The sequence below is a fragment of the Drosophila pseudoobscura genome, chromosome X (genome assembly GCF_009870125.1).
Source record: "Drosophila pseudoobscura strain MV-25-SWS-2005 chromosome X, UCI_Dpse_MV25, whole genome shotgun sequence".
NCBI classification, from domain to species: domain Eukaryota; kingdom Metazoa; phylum Arthropoda; class Insecta; order Diptera; family Drosophilidae; genus Drosophila; species Drosophila pseudoobscura.
The window spans coordinates 44,114,831-44,131,711 of record NC_046683.1 but is presented as its reverse complement, the minus strand read 5'-3'; the positions used below and the strand labels follow the sequence as shown (position 1 = coordinate 44,131,711).

The 16,881-nt window shown below is 46.2% G+C and overlaps 1 protein-coding gene across 1 annotated transcript in view; it reads right to left on the bottom strand.

Moving 5' to 3' along the window:
• Pura (Puratrophin-1-like) overlaps nt 1-16,881 on the bottom strand; it is a 49,928-nt gene that overhangs the window by 25,886 nt on the left and 7,161 nt on the right. Inside the window, exons 2-4 of the mRNA XM_033381486.1 lie at nt 13,575-14,420; nt 13,218-13,505; nt 272-395 (exon numbers count right to left, since the gene is read on the bottom strand). Of these exons, the coding sequence (XP_033237377.1) occupies nt 272-395; nt 13,218-13,505; nt 13,575-14,420 (1,258 nt within the window). The remainder of the gene's footprint in view (nt 1-271; nt 396-13,217; nt 13,506-13,574; nt 14,421-16,881) is intronic.

Genomic DNA, 16,881 nt, shown 5'->3' with positions numbered 1-16,881 from the left:
ATTAGCTTCGCTAGGGTCACTTATTGATCCTACATGGGTCTCCATCTCCGAAGGTAAACCTCGCTCTGCACAAAAAAACTCCACAGAAAAAAGAACAAAAAAAAAGGTAGGAGAGCTACAAAAGGCATTCCCTAAACATTCTAATCCATGCATGGCCTCAAATTGAAGCCAAGAGGCAAGATGATTAGGGGGTTCCCTCCATTGGCTAAGTATAGTCGTACGGGCTAGGGATACTGGGGCTCCAAGGGTCACAAGGGATCGACCCACTTACCCAATTTGATGCACAGATAGAGCTCTGCGGGACGAAGTGCGTGCGCGATCTCAGCGTCGCTCAAATGCAGCACCAGCGCTCCATTGGGTGTTGCCAAAGGCCAGCCGGCGTGCCATAACCAGGACTGCAAGACGGATAAACATAAACGGATGATAAACGGTGATTGAAGGAGGTAGAGGGGCAGGGGCAGGGGCAGGGGCAGGGGCAGTGGCAGGGGCTGAGAGATTGAGTAACGAAATCATTTGCAAATTTTTATTATTACAGCGATTACATGTTTTGGGGAGCACAGGAGAGCCGAGAGTTTGAGTCTGAAAATTATGCAGGCCACAACACCCGCAAGTGTTAAGCTGCAGAAAAGGAAACCAAAGCCGTGGAAAAATTGGGGGAAAAATGCGCGAGGCTTAGACTCTCTGACTGTCTGTCAGAGCCAGGGTCTCCCCGATACATACATACATACGTACTCGTATATATATATGTATTTGTCTGTGGGGGTCTCAGTCTGCGGCCCGGGTATCAGAGATGTGGCCACAACTTTGTGGCATGGCCCGGGCAGGACCAGACCAGACCAGACCAGACCAGACCCCAAAAACCCGAACACGGCAATAGGCGATGGAAAATTATAGATAAATCATGCAAGTCAAACTTTTTTCCTTTTTTTTCTTTTCTTTTTTTTTTTTTTTTTTTTTTTGGCAATTTCTGCTAATTTTTGGTTATTACCCTTTCAGCGTTTCAGCCAGAAAAAAAGGCAGCAAAAGCAGAAAAACGCAGATTTCACCCCTACGGGAATGTGAAATCGAATTTTGAGACTCGGACCTCAAAGAGGGAGCCCCCCCCAACAGCCACCAGCTAGCAGCCCCCGACCAGCGATCCCTGTGCCACTATTAATTGTTGCAAAGCGAAAATGTTGCCATCGCATTTTGGTTGCTAATTTGCCAGTTAGATTTCCTTTTGCATTTGATTTTTCGATTCGCAAAAAAAAGGCAAAAAAACAAAACAAAGCAAAAAAAAAGGTGCGCGCTGCGCACTGGCTGCTTGATTTATGGCTTGGATTTCTGCTTGATTTTATTGGTAACAAAGCGTTTTTGGGCTTTTGTTGCACATGCCACAGACCAGAGAGACCACAGCGAGACACAGACCCCACAGAGACAGCAGAGATACAGAGCAGCAGCGGCAGCGGCAGCAGCTGGGCCAGGAGGAGGAGCAGAGCGGGGAGCGGACACAGTGAAGCATAAATCAATTGTTGTCGCACGAGAGACAGAGAGAGAGAGAGAGAGGGAGAGGAGGGTGCCGTGCCCCATGAAGAGGGTCCGTCGCTATCCATCGATATCCATTCAAACAGAAAATGATCAATTTTGTCATTTGATCAAAGCCGCAGAAACGATCGAATCGATCGCAACGATCGCAACGCATCGTTTACAATCGATTGAACAAAATGATCATCGCCGATCAACCGAACGAAAAACCACACAACGACAGTCCGCACTTCCTCTGGAGAAGGCTTCACAGTCGCCACGCCACGCCACTCCACTCCACTCCTCTCCTCTCCTCTCCAGCCCTGTGGCGCAGTGGGTCTTTTTTTCGGGTAGGTATACATATCGTATCGCTGTCGCCACATGCTAAAATAATGATTTTTCGTAACATTTTCTGCTTGATTGCCGCTCTGCCACATGCAACAGCAGCTCCCTGCTCTCTGCAAAGTCTCCAATCTGTGATCCAAAGGGGGTTCTAAATCATTGGAATCGGTTACGTTTCAGTTTCATCGTCATTGACCCAAATGCGCGCGTCGCTCGGACGCCGCTTGTCATTGTCATCGTAAGCGTTCTCGTTGTCGTTCTCGTTCTCGTTGTCGTTGTCTGGGATGATGATGGTGTTGCCTACAATGGAACCAACCCCGAAGCAGGGGCACAGGCACAGGCACAGTATCTGGCCCCAAGCCTCCAGCTCCACTCAGCAGTCGTCTCGCTGATCGATCGCTTGATGTTACGTTTTCGATTTTCTGCTCTGAATTTCTGCTTCATTCAATGTCAAGTCGCATATATTTTCAAATTCCTCAGAGATACTCTAACATTGGGTTTGAAAATGAGAACGAGCACGAACAAAGCAAGAAGTGGGTATGATAATCGATAGTATTATCGAATACAAGATATGAAAATGATAGTTCTTAAAGCAAACAGCCTCCTTTAGCGGTCCTTTCGTTACAGTTCAAAGGGGAAACGTTATTAGATCAATTATTATCAATAATATTATCGATTACGAAAGATAGAGCTCCGTTGAGCGGACATTTTCCCTTAGCCCCAAGGTTGAAAAGGATTTCAATCGATTAACGAATAAAAAGAAGCAGAAATATGTATTATTCCTTGAACTACCATTACTACTCGAAGTGGATATCTTTAAATAAATAATTTCTAAATACTTCTACAATCGAATATAATCGATCTTCAATCAGACAGCGACAAGAAGACTACTCAGATATAAATGAAATAATTCCAAATTCTCTTATTTCTCGAAGATATGCATAACATCTTTAAATATCTTTTAGCCATGAATATCTGCATCATTTTCAAGCATATTCCCATTGAATTGTTTACTGTTTATAGACAGAATATACTATTTCCTAAGAACATGAAATAAATATCTCACAACCCAAAAAAAGGGAAACGCAAAAAACCACAAAAAAAGTAAAGCAAATCCAAAGAGATTTCGCAGAATTCTAGCAATCCAATAAAAAAAATAGAGGGTATGAAAGCCATCACCATCAGCCGTATCCAAAAGATACAAAAGTATCTTTTTGTTCTTGTTACCGCATTCTGATCGGTTTTTTGGTCGTTGTTGTGTCATTTTCGGTTTTTGTATACAATTTGTTGTGGGGCGACAAATTTCCGTTCCATTGGCGGCTTTTGGCCTTTCGGCTTTCGGCTTTTGAGTGCTTTTGAGTGCCGAATGCCTTGCCCCTCGTTGGAGGCCATAAATCTGCCGGGGGTTCGGCTTTTTTTTTTTTGCTGGCGAGGATTTGTCTGGGGATCCTGGATGGATCAGAGCGCGTATATCATTCCATCATTCATACGCGTTTTTTTTATGTGTAGCCCATTCCCACGCCTTTGATGTTGAAAACTAAATTACCGACCAGCACAAAAACGCCATCAACAGGCAGCGGCAGCGACGGATTCAAGCGGATCGACAGTCGGACGGACGGGCGGACAGGCGGACGGACGGGGCCTGTGTGTATGAGTAATCAAGCCGACATGGAATGGTCTCTGGCATTAGCATATATGCAGATATACTCGCACATATATGTACATATATATATGTATCTGAAGAAACAGAAACAGCAACAGCAACAGCAACAGAAAACACATATCCCGGCGCGTGTGGCGCCCCAGCCTATGCCAATTATTCAATGCGGGTGCAGCCAACAGTCGTACACGGATTCGGATTTGGATTCGGATTCGACTCGAAGTTTGGCGGCAGGGGGTGGGGTAGGCATCGTTGGGGACCACCGTGGTGTGGAGCCAGAGAATTACGCATGCAAAAGGCGCACACAGGGCGTTGCACAAAGCGAAAAAAAAGGGGCACCACACGGACACGCGGACACCCACCGGCACTTGGCTTGTTTTGCTTAATAATTTATAGTAGAAACGCATAAAAAAAAAGAAGCAGACAACTTGTTGGCCGCTGGCCGCTGGCCTCCCTCCCGGCTACCTTCCTTTTGGTGGCACTTTGGTGGCTGCAGCTCTGCGTTGGGCATTCGTTTCGCTTATTGGCAATCGCTTCAGCAGAGTATTTCTCTTAATTTCTCAGCTCTAACAATAATTAATTTGTTGGGAAAAAAAGGGCCACACCTGAGCCCAAGAGAGCGCCCCCTCCGGCAGTGGATAATTATTATCCGCGAGGGGGTACACGGCAGAGGCAGAGGCAGAGGCATGCCGCCGCGACCTCGGCCTTTGGGAGGTCTCTTGCCGCAAAAGGGAGAAACCGTTTGCCGTTTGCCGTTTTCCGTTTATTTCTTTTTGGCCAAATCGTTTGCGATGGCCAACAATTGATTTCGCAGGTTACTTCATTCATCTTTCATTTTAATCTGTTGCCAAATTGTTTATTATGTGTTTTGTGTTGTTTTGTTTCATTCAGGGTTCCATTCATTAAGCTATTAAGTAAACGTGGAAATCGGATAACATTCTTCGGAGGAGCCATTAAGCCTTGAAGCACCTGATGAATCATTTCCGATGGAATTTCTGCACAAACGGAGTTCCACGTATGTATCTTGTTGTTGAGGAACGTGTGCGTCGACATCAACCCTCCAAGCTAGCTTTTTAGGTGAAATCTTTGAAGTTCTTGAAGCTTCCTTACTTATGAACTCATTTAGTGGACCTTTCAAATATCCTTTCGCTTTGGGAAGCAGCACAAAAAGAGAGCTACCGATGAGCACATTCAGGATATAACAGCTCATCCCTTCGCAGCTAAGCGGCACTGGGAGAGGGCTATGAACACATTTGAGGGATTTTTCATGGTTGTGATGAATAATTTGAATAGTTTTAGGGAACAGATAGTGATCTAGGTCGCTACAATACGTACATGTACATCCCATTGATTCATTTAGGATGTAGTTCTAGAAATCCTTGAGAAATATTGAATGAATATACGAGTATTCATACAACAATACAACATGCAAGGAAATATCTTTTGGATTTTTTTGATAAGTTTTCGGGGTGCTTATGTCTGAGTTTATTCCTGCTCCAGAAAGGCTGAAAGCCCCCTCCAATAAGAAGCTCACAGATCACAGATTGTTCAAAAAGTTCTTCTTTAGATCATCTTCCTGGAGAACTTCCTGCTCCAATTCTACTACAATTCCATCTTTTATCAATTAACACTCCATAGAATCCACGGAATCGCCGCATTTCTATTTATAATCCATCGTTAAAACCATCTTCCGGCACCATTTACCCTGCAAAATCAACAAGAAATTCTGCAATTGCAACTGCCACATTCTGCAGGGCAGAGAAAAGTGAAGATATTCCGCTGGAGAAAAGCTTTGAACTTTTGCACTAACAAAGCGGTTCACATTTTTTTGTTTTTGGTTTTTGTTTTTGTTTTTTTGTTATTTATTGCGACGTCACATTTCCGCTTGATCTGCCACAGAGAGCGGCCATCAAACGGCGTGGCATGTCATCGGCACCACCATCATCCATGCCACATGTCCATGTCCGTGCCCCTGCCCATGCCACAGCCATTCGATGTGGCCACACCTACAAATTGTTTGTGTTTCTTGGGTGTGTGTGTGTGCGGCGGGGGCGAAAGAGAGCTCCGTTTATCGTATATATACGATATATATGTATGTATGTTTGTGGCATGCACCATATGCATATGGCAGAATTTTTGCACTGTTTTGCGATCACAGCAAAAGCAGATGGACAGAGAGAGCGAGAGGGAGAGGGTGAGATGGAGCTGCTCCAAAAATAGATCAGGTCTAGGCTGTCATGCATGCTGCACGGCCGGAATGTGCCACAACAGCAGAACGTTCTGCAAATGTTCTTGGAACGTCTGCCTGCCCTGCCCTGCCCTACCCTGCCCCATGGCTGCCCCCCGCTTGGAAGCAGGGGCCCCCTTGCAAATTGTTTTTTTTCTGTTTTTTTTTTTGCATCCCCACTTTGGGGCACAGGAAGTGCCTCATTGGGTGTTGAAATCCTATAGGGCGCATCCAGAATAATCAGCGATCTGATGCCTGTCACATTTAGAGGCAACCAGAAGTGCCTTAAGATAACAAAAGACCATTCCGTTTCGATTTCGTGTGGCAACATCAAAGACTTAACGCTGAGGCAAGCACAGCAGAAAAAGAAGAAAAAACTGTTGCAAGTTACATCAGCAGAAGACACACAGAGTGAGAGGAAGAGAGAGATGGTGGGGGGGGGGGGCAGCCTCTCAATTACGAGAGCAATTGTCGATCGAGTAACAGCAAAAACCGGTACCACAACCGATGTTCTTCTGGAGACTTGAGAGCATGGGGCAAGGGGAGAGCTCTGCCTCTGCTCTAGAGCTCTGCGGCCACTTTCCACGTTCCGTTCACAGCTGATCATGAACTTCGTTTCGTTTCGGGAGGGGGTGCTGGCTGACTGGCTGGCTGGCTGCAAAAATCAGCTGAAAACGAGTTTCTTATGGCATAATAACAGAAAAACGACGCCACAACAATGATTGAAGATCTGATCTGATGTGCTGTTGAGTGTTTTGGCTCTGCTCTTCTCTAGCTGTAGCTGTATCTGTATCTCTGTATCTGTATCTCTATAGATGTTGTATCTGTGTGTCTTTCTATCTGTAGCTCTGTATCTTTCTCTACGGTGTATCTGCAATTGAAAAAGTTGTTAGCCACATCAATTCCAAAAACGTCCATAAACTTGTTAATGCATCCGATAAAAGAAACAAAAACACACACACCAATAACCGTAGAACATTTCCCCTTGCAAAAGGGTATTCCCCACCCCCCAACACCCAACTCCCACCCCCACCCCCCCATATATTTCAAAGGAAATTTCCAATAAGGAAGTAAAAAGCGAAAAAACGAGTAGCCAATATTCGTTTCTTTCTTTTGATTGTTTTTCGGTGAAAATTCTAGGAAATACTTTTGCAGCTGAGAGAGAAAAACCACGAAATGTAATTCTGTTCTTGCAAGAAAGAAAGAAAGAAAAAACCTGGTGGTGTGGAGGGGGTGGAGGGGGGGGTTCTCTGGCAGGGAGGACTCTTCCACAACAAATCGAAATAAACTTTATGCACGTAAATTTTTAATGAGCCCAGCACGAAGTCAATTTCAATGCTAATCCGGCGGCCAAACAGAGCCTGGGTCTTGGTCTTGGACTTGGACATCGTTCGTGGACATTCAGGAGTCGGAGGCGACCACCACAGAGGGCCAGACGATGACTTCTCTATCCCTGTTGTCCATGCTGCCCCTGTTGCCCCTGCTGCCCCTGCTGCTTACTGTTGCTGTTGCTGTTGCTGGCACATGTGCCCTTAAGCCACAAATCACGAAGGTGGCGCAATCTGACATCCTACTCAGAGGTGGCCCTCAGGCCTCAGGTGTGTTTTGTTGCTGTTTGTGCTGTGGCCAAAGAGATATCTCTAGAGTTACGCTTGAACTTGACAAATGCACAAATAACGTGATGCCGAAACGAAATCCTGGCTGGCTGGCTGGCTCTCCGACTGGCTCGCTGGCAAACGCGAACTTCAAAACTGGTAGATAATTTATTATTGAACCATTTATTAGAGCGTGTCGCAATAGTCGTCGTCGTCGAGAGTCGTGGCAGGGAGTTGTTGCTGCAGCTGTGTGCTGCAGCAGCAAAGTCCACACAATTGTCGCTTCGGTCGCTTTGGTCGCTTTGGTCGCTTTGGTGAGCTAGGGCTTGTCAGTCATTCGGTTTTGACGGCTTCGTTTGTTGGCTGCACAATATTTATAGCGTAAAAAGATACTATTTGGTTTGCTCGAAGCGTTCCAGGCAGTCGATTCCCACGTCCACGTCCACGTCCACGTCTGGGCTCTGGCTCTGGCTCTGGCTATGGCTCTGCCTTTTGTCTTTGTCTACCTGTTGGCATTGCAGGAAGCATTCACCTCCCGTTGAAGCACACACGCACACACCGTGCACACAGACAGATGCACAGCTATAGATACACAGATACTTAGATACTTGTATCCAAAGAAAGCAAAGACAATGTACATCATAATAATGAGGATAATCACGATGATGAGCAGACAACAAGAGCCACAGACACAGACGCAGACACACAGACAATAAAAATAAGGAACAACAACAAAAAAGTATCTGGATGTGTGTGCGAGTGTCTGCGGATTCGGTGTCTGCCACTTGACGAGCGAATGCCTGCCCCTGCCCCATTCTCATTCCCAATCCCCAGTTCCCGTCCAAACGGCGACTCATCGCCTGCGGGGCATGCGGCTTTTGTGCCTGGCTTAATTACTAAGCGAATCACACACGCGCCTGAATAATTCAAGGCTATCTTCTGGATGCGCTGTATCTATTGCCAGCTGCAGTATCCGCAGTGTATCGGAGGTGCAACGGCAGTCCCTATGAAACATAATCCCTCGACGGGGAGGGGCGTTTATGACTAAGTATTTTATAATCAAGTGGCAAAACTATCTGTATCTGTAGCTGCTTCTGCGCTAATGTATCTGTATCTTTAACTGCTTAGTTCCTTAGCTGGGCTGGCATTACGCAGCAAATTGTTGGAGTTCTTTTTGTTCCTGGACAGCGCCAGACGACACTTTGAGGAATGTCTCTCGCTTACAGAACTACTATCCATAAGATGCATTCTCATGACTGGCTGTAATGGAAAAATGTAATGCGAGACTGCAGATACAAAAATTCCTCAAGGAATCTGTGTGATAATCATTAAAAAATAATCAAAAATTATGAAAAATATCTGAAACTCAGTCAAAGTAAAAGATACAAGATATTCAATTTCTCTTGTTGTGAGATGCTTTTGTGGGAACACAATCTGTGGACCATCCTTGAACGTTTTTAATAAAAACTGAAGTATATTTGGAATATTTCATTTTATTGTGAAATTCCGACAAAAGAATTCTTTTCATATTTCTAGGAATGATGAAACGAAACCCATTAGATCCCAAAAATATCTAGGAGCTTCTGCTTATGCCTTGAATTTTGAGTGGAATTTAGGACACAATAAGTACAAAATACAAGTATATTGTATAAAATATAAGAGGCTCCTACAAATCATTTGAAACACTTATGGAATACACAAATAACTTCAAGAACCTTTCGTACCAATTCCACATTCAAAAGATCGTTTTGTATCTGACAGTATTACTAAACTTGCAACCCATTAAGCCATAAAATCGTACCCAAATGTCAGAGTTATCTTCTTGAATGGCCAATACATACATATCTGTCACAATAAAAAACAACTGAAACCAATCTACAAGTCATCTTTTTTGTCAGCATAATAAAACCATTTAAAGTATGAGTTTATTCACGAATGCTCTTCGGAATACTCCAACTCCAACTGCAACTCCACTCCACAGTCCACTCATTTGTGAATCCAGTCACATATCATCATCCGTTCGCGTATCCTGAAAGACAACTTCCTTCCCCAGCGATCGTGTGCCGTGCTGTGCCCAAGGAGTATGATGATGTGATATGTGATGGCCATTTGGTCATTCAAACACGTGTTCGAATGTGCCGAATGCACTCACGGAATGAATGGAGTTGCGAGTGCATTTTTACAAGTTATTTTATGCAAGCCATAAATATGCACTTTACACTTTTGCACACACACACACACACTCACACATACGGACATTTCTCTATCCTCCAATGCCCCATGTCTCTGGAGTCTCTGCCTCTCTGCCTTTGTGGGGGGAAAAAACAAACAGCAAATGCCTTTGCCAGATGCTCTTAGTTAGACCAACACAGATATGTATGTATCTTTCTATCTATCTATCTATCTAGCTATCCCATAGAGCGCGGCACCGAGAGAGAAAGAGCACCCAAGCGGTGTCCGTAGTCCCCCTGGAGGGGCGCTCTTGCTGTTGCATACAAATTATGTACAAACATGTTTTGCAGAAATGTTCAATTCATTATCGCTAACAAATGCCGATCATGTTGTGTGTTCAAAAGCAAACACACAACAGTTCAAAGCACTTTTCTGCAAATTATTGCAAACACAGATACTACACAGATCGAAGGAGCACACTGACTCCAATGGACACAATCTGTTGCTGCTGCCGCTGCTGCTCCAGCGATTGATGGACACACTCCACACTCCACACTCCACTCTGGACACAGACAACGTTCAACTCGGAAGCCCATTGGCCAATGGCCAGGCCATCGCCTAATCGTAATTGCTGTTCCACTAAGTGATATGCCGTGTTCCCACTCCGATGAAACGAAACGAGAAAAAAACCAAATACAAAACAGAATTAAAGTTCACTCCGAAAATCTGTTTTTCAGTCGCAGACTGTACTGCACTGTACCACTCTCTGTTCTCCCTTTATTCCCCTTTTCCACTTAATACACAATTTCCGCTTCCAGAACAAAAAAAAGGGGGCAACGGCAACCCTTCTGCGTTTGTGGCTGCCGCTGCGTCTGCGCAGAAACCGAATTAAATTACAGAACGTGCCCCGTTTGGAAATCGCAGCTATGGAGTTCCATTGAGGAGCAGCGGCAGCACCATGCAACAAATTAAAAGGCAATTAACATGCAAAGAGAGGCCAGAGAGGCAGCTGCAACAAATTGCAATCGCTGTGGCAGGTCAAACGCACAAGCACACACACACACAGTAACAAAATCCGACATTTACGACTCCTCCAAATCAGCTGCAAATGTGGCTGGCTGGCTGGCTGGCTGATTGATTCAAATATACTCAAGCAGCAAGTAGGTCACGCAGCAGCAGCAGCAGCAGCAGCCTCCCACAGATGTGCCACACAGTGCGTATGCGTTACGACAAACAAAATTATTATAAATTACACTTTAGACACACGAATTTACGGGGTCGGCCACTTGGCCACTCGGCCGCTGATAAGCAGCGTTAAGAACCAATTTTTTATGGTCATGACTAGAGTCTTAGAACGGTGGGGAGGGGGCACAGAGACAACCCACACTTGTACTTGCACACGGTCTTTGGATTTTTGTCATTGACTTAAACACGAAGCCCCTTCCCTTTTTTGTTTTTTTTTGTTTTTTCTTTTTCTTTTCTGTGTGTGGCAGCACCTCGAGAGTGGTCGAGAGTAGATTCTAACAAAACCGCGTGGGCCTGACCCGAAGGACGCTTCCGCTGGCCTTTGAGCCCGCTCAATGTGTGTCTGTGTGTGTGTGTGTGTGTAATAAGTATGCAAATTGCCAATCGAGTGGAAAACAATTGATTTTTAATGAATTCTGAGGTCAGGGTCGTCGGCGTAGTCGGCGCTCCACACTCGACAATTATTGGCCATAAATGCGGTTACGTTAATAAACTTTGGAATGAAAGATCGTTAGATCGTTAGATCTTTGGCCAGATCTCAGATGTATGTACATATGTATGTGTATATATATGTATTACCTCCAACTAGTGGTGCTGCAATAAAAAGGGAATCCAATACGGAATCCGTTGATTTATGTCTTGGTTGCTCGTTAATTTTCTATATAAAAATAGATGCACTTTTCTTTTGATTTGTATTTTACGATTATTCCTTTTTTTTTCTTTTTCTTTAGATAGTACAAAAAAATAACAAAAAAAACATTCGAAGGCACTCGGTTTTTATTATAACGTTTTTTCTAGGCACGAGATGTTATGTTATATTCCATTCATCACTTGGGATATACAATTTATTTGCATTTTTATTTCTCCGCGAATTTCTTGGGGCCGCTTTGAAAACTACGAATACACGAAGATACTCTGAGCGCTGAACGGTTGCACGTTTATTGTGTTGCACGCGTTGCAAGGCTCTGCTATCGGGCTCGGTTCGGTTCGGAATCGGGGAACGATTTTTGCTTTCTGCCGCACACACGACTGCGCGTCGCAAAGGCCGTTTCAACTTTGGGGCGGCAAGGCCGTTTTCAAATCCGCCCGCCTTCGAATGTTGCTGCCGCTTGAAAATGTTGCTCGGCAACATTGCTCGCGTGCTGCTGGCGGACAAAACAGGGTATGGACGACAGGCATACGGCACAGAAAATTCAACGCCTGTTGGCTAAAGTCCACCCCAATTCGTAACATACTTTGGTTGTTTACAGTGCTTGTAAACAATCAGAGCATATTCCTGATCAAACCACCGTGAGGTGAGGTGCGTGGTCTCTTGAAATGTTGCTAGGCCTGTTTTGCCTGTTGTCCATACCTTTCCATAGTCACCAAAGTTCGGTTACGAAGAGAGAGTCAGAAAGAGAGAGAGAGCGAAGTCGAGGCTCGAGTCCGCACGACCAGTTCCATCAAGCCGAATGTTGCTGAAAATCCGCCTCATGTTCTTAAGGCACCTAAAAGCAGTGTGAAACGGAAGAGAGCGCGGAAATACACGAGCAACGAAGACGACGAAATGGCATAAAAACCCATGAGAGTACGCATAACAGCGGCTGTTAGCAGCTAACAGTACAAGTTCTAGCACTGTTAGTGCATTTCGACTTATTTTAACAGAGGCAGTTACCCGTCGAAATACGTATAAATTTGAAAATTCTTTGCTTTTGGATGAGGAAAAACCTTTTTAGACTAAGAACTCTATACCATTGACAAACATTAACTATTACAGATATTAATTATAGATATATTGAGCACTTTTGGGGTATTTTTTGGGCTTGAGATGCTATTTTGTATCGTTTAAGCTTGGATATTATTAAAATATTCATATATTCTCAGCAAAAATTCAGATTTGATGAATGCATTGCCGCAAGATTATCCACAGTAGAGAGGGGATCTATTCAAGGTGAAAAACATCCAAAAATAAACCCCAATGCATCCTATTCGCCGGATTGATCGATTGTGCATTCAATTGTAAGTATCTAAAGGTGAATGAAGAAACAGATTAAAAGATACTTCTATGATTCTGTGACAATTTCAAGGAATTTGATTCATTTTCAAAGTATTTTAGAGGACTTAAATTCCAAGCCACAAGGAAAATCGCATTCCAAGAATTAATTTGGGCCTCGAGAGGCGCACTTAAAGGGTTCCCCTTCCCGTTCCCCACCATCCCCATCCGCATCTGCTGTTCCTTTCTGTAATCCAACATTCCAATTTATAGAAGAAAAACCAACCCAAAGCCCAAAATCAAAGTAAATTTAACTCCGATTTAAAGAACTTCATTGCCAGGGCAGAAAATTACTCCCCGACTCCTGGGCCAATTCCGCAGCCTGGTCGTAAATGATATATCTTTTACTCGGATTTCCACACAGATTGCTCTCTAGGACCCCGTCTAGGAGCCCCTCCCCGTCCCCTGGGAGATTCTTTACGACAATTGACGACCACTTACCTCGCCAATTTGATGAGCGGCGCGCAGTGTTGTGGCAATTTGTGCAAATTTGCATAGGAAACGCTGCTCGAAGCGGTCCAGGCAGCCATCGAAGGAGCACTCGAGCCGCTCACGTGCCTGCTGGATTAATATTGCACGCGTGCGTGCCCAGTAGACGGGATAAATGTGCGACAGATGGCTGTCAATCAGCTGGGCCAGCATGGCGTCCACATCCACCTCCAGCTCCACCTCCAGCTCCAGCTCCAGCTCCACCTTCACATCCACATCCTCGTTCTCCTTAGCCTGCAACTGGGGAGGGGGGAGGAAACGCGGTTAAGAAAAAGGGCCCCAAAATTTACTTGCGACTGGCCTACGTACCTCAGCGACGTCAGCGAGAGGGGCAGGGGCAGCGGCAGGGGCAGCGCCAGCCAGGTGGGGTATGGGATGCATTTCCACTTGGTGGACCGCCTGCTGCTGCTGCTGCTGCTGCGCCTCGAGACTACAGTCAATGGGTTGGGTGTCCGCATACGCTGTGGAGGAGGCATCATCCGAGCAACAGTCCCCCTCATCCTCCTCCTCATCCTCCTCCTCTTCTGCCACATCTATGGCTGTGGTCGTGGCTCTGGCTGTGGCAGCTTCATTCCTGATCATTATTATCGTGGTAGTAGTCGTAGTCTTTGGCTGTGGCTGTGGCTGTGGCTGTGGCTGCGGCTGCGGCTGCTGCTGCTGACCCGTTAAGCGTTGCCTGCATTTCTTGAGATATTCGCGAACCCGCGATGTGCCGCGGTTCAAAGTTGCCACAGCATTGCTGCTGTTGCTGCTGCTTGTTGCAGTTGTTGCAGGGTATTGACAGCACACATAATTAGCATTTGTTGCCACCACTGGATCCGGATCCTCGACAGCCTCCTCCATCTCCATCTCCATCTCCTCGTCGTCGTCGTCGTCGTCCTCTTCCTCATTGCGGGCTATGGGCGCTGGCCTGTTGGCCTCGTTCCTCGTGTTGGCCATTCCCTCCTCTCTCCGCCTTACCTCCTCCTGGGGCACACTCGTGGCTCCCACTGGGACATCGATTTGCGTGTCATTCAACACCAAGATCTCGCCCAAGTCCTCCCTTGTCTGTTTCACCTCCTCCTCCTTTTCAGCTAATTTGGGGCTTTCGGTGGTCCCTGCTCCTCCTCCCCTCTCCGAAGGTGGCGGCCCTGCCTCAATGTTCGTGTCGTCGGCCTGCAAATAGAATCGAATCGGAATTAAAAACAGTCTCTACACCAAAGACACGTGTGAAATGAAGTTCAGAGTGCGCCCAAAAGGGTACACGGTACACGGAACACGGCACGGGAACAGTAGGGTGTGTCTATCTGCCAGATACACAATTGCCGCATTTCAAATGGGCCAAAGTTCTTTGGCGCTGGCTTGGGCTTGGGCTTGGGCTTGTGGCACCACATGCAATGCTGCCTGCCCCGTGCCACCAGAGAGCCGCATTAAACACAATTCATTCGGTTGTCCAGGGCAACCCAGTCGGGGCGCGGGTGGGGTTGGGTGTCCAACAGAGGGGTGACAGTGGGGCAGGCAACAGAGGGCTGATACTAGGGCACAGTGGGGTAAACGTTTCTTCGAGAAGATGGTTTTAGGAAAACAGAATGGAATCCCAACAGATAGATCTTAAAGTATGAATCCGGTAAGAAGCTAAAGTCCATCCATTCCGATTACAAACTCAACTTCTTATGGAGTCCTTCCAACCCTAGGAAAATTAAGTAAATAAATGTCCCAAAAAGGTTATTCATTTAATATACTCAATCCATTTTCGATCATCATTCTATCACCTCCCCGATTCCAAAAGAAATTCTTGATGGTTTCCAAGGTCTAAGAATTTTCTTAGACATATCCTTGATTTTTGAGCTCCTTCAGCCCTCGTTGGTATTTTGTTTTCACAATTTCCTGCACTTTCCCATGAAATACAGTGCCACACGGTGCAGCCATGGGGTGGACTGTGCTACGCCTTGTTGCATGTTCAGAAGTTAAACAGAAATCAATTGGGGACAGCATTGATCCACAAGACAAGACTCGAATCGACGCGAAAGGGATGGGGCATGGGGCATGGGGCAGTGGCAGTGGCAGTGGCAGGGGCAACTGCATTGCATGACAATCAAATGAAACGTCAAACGATCGTTACTGTTGCAGTTGCAGTGGCGAGTTGCTGCTTGCTGGCTGCCGATGTTGTTGCTGCCACAGTTGTCGTTGTCGTTGTCTTTGTCGATTGTCGATTGTCATAGGTCAAGTGTAGCACAGTAGAATTCACTTTCTTTCAGATACACACACACACACACTTAAAAAGAAAGAAAAAAAACACACACACACACACCGACTTAGAGACGCCGCAAATTTGCAGTGAAAGTGGACGGGGCGCCTCCTTGGTGCCCCCAAAAACTTTGACCATATCACACACACACACTGCGGCACTGTGTTGGGGGCATAACAATGCCGTGGGGCATGTTAAATTTTGTCGTTTTGGTAAATACTTTTGCCCTGACAATGCCACATTGTGCGGCAGCGAACAAATGAATTTACCATTTGAGTTTTTCCCCGTTTTCTCACCTATCGACGCCCACGCCACGCTGGCAACTAAATTCCGGTCCTCAACACTACTAGCTCTGCGAGCTCTGCAAGTCCTGCAAGTCCTGCAGGCCCTGTCCTCGAAGGTGGTTCAGCCTCGGCCGCCAGGTGTCGCCCGCGGACGGGCGCAGGCGCATGCGCATCGCCCAGATACAGATACACGCACAGAGGTGCGGCGCGGCGCGGCGCGACGACCCGCAGAGATACTGAGATTTCCAAAAGATTTCCAGAGCGCTTATAAATTTCCACAATTTGTTCGGGCGACGGCTGACTTTGAAGTGCCGTCCGCCGATGCCACCGCCAATAAATACCCATAAATATATCATCAATATTTTCGTGCCGTTTTTGGGCCGCCGCATGCACTGGGAGAAAAAGAACGGGGCAGGCATCGGGCAATGCCCGATGGAGATTCCCTCCCGATTTGAATTGGTTCTCATTCGTGAAAAAGTAGTGCAATTATGCATTAAATCGAAACCCATTCATTATTTTCACTCTTTCATGGGGCCATGCACTGAGAAAAATTGCGGGTAAGCTGCAGTTGGACAGCGTTTCTGTGGCTCCTGAATTCTGAATCACTTTACGGACTTGTATCTTTTGCGGAGATTGCCAAAAAGGAGGCTACTCCGCCGGAGGGCACACACTGCACGACGAAGTGTGCCGATCTGATCCAGATTCGGCTGGCACTCTCTATGATTCTTCACACGAGAGAGCGCAAGAACAGGAGGCTGTAATATTCTTTATATTTTCTTGCAGTGTAGTGCATGATTCTGGCTTGGCGCATTCCAACGATTGGCTGGCTGCTGGCTGCTGCTGCGCTTGCTGTCTGCCACTCGATCCAATGACCATGGCAATGGCAATGGCACTGGCACCGGCAATGCCACGCACTCCACACGATGAACAGTTGGCAGCAGCAAGGGGTGTGGAAAGAGCACGGGGCAAATGCAATTTGCTGTCATGCCAAAGTCTTGACCAAGTGCCTGGACACTGCTCATCAATTAATTGCTCTCTGGTCGCTGGTCTCTGGTCGCTGGTCGCTGGTCACTGGCTCCAATCTGGTCTCTGCTGCCGCCTGGGG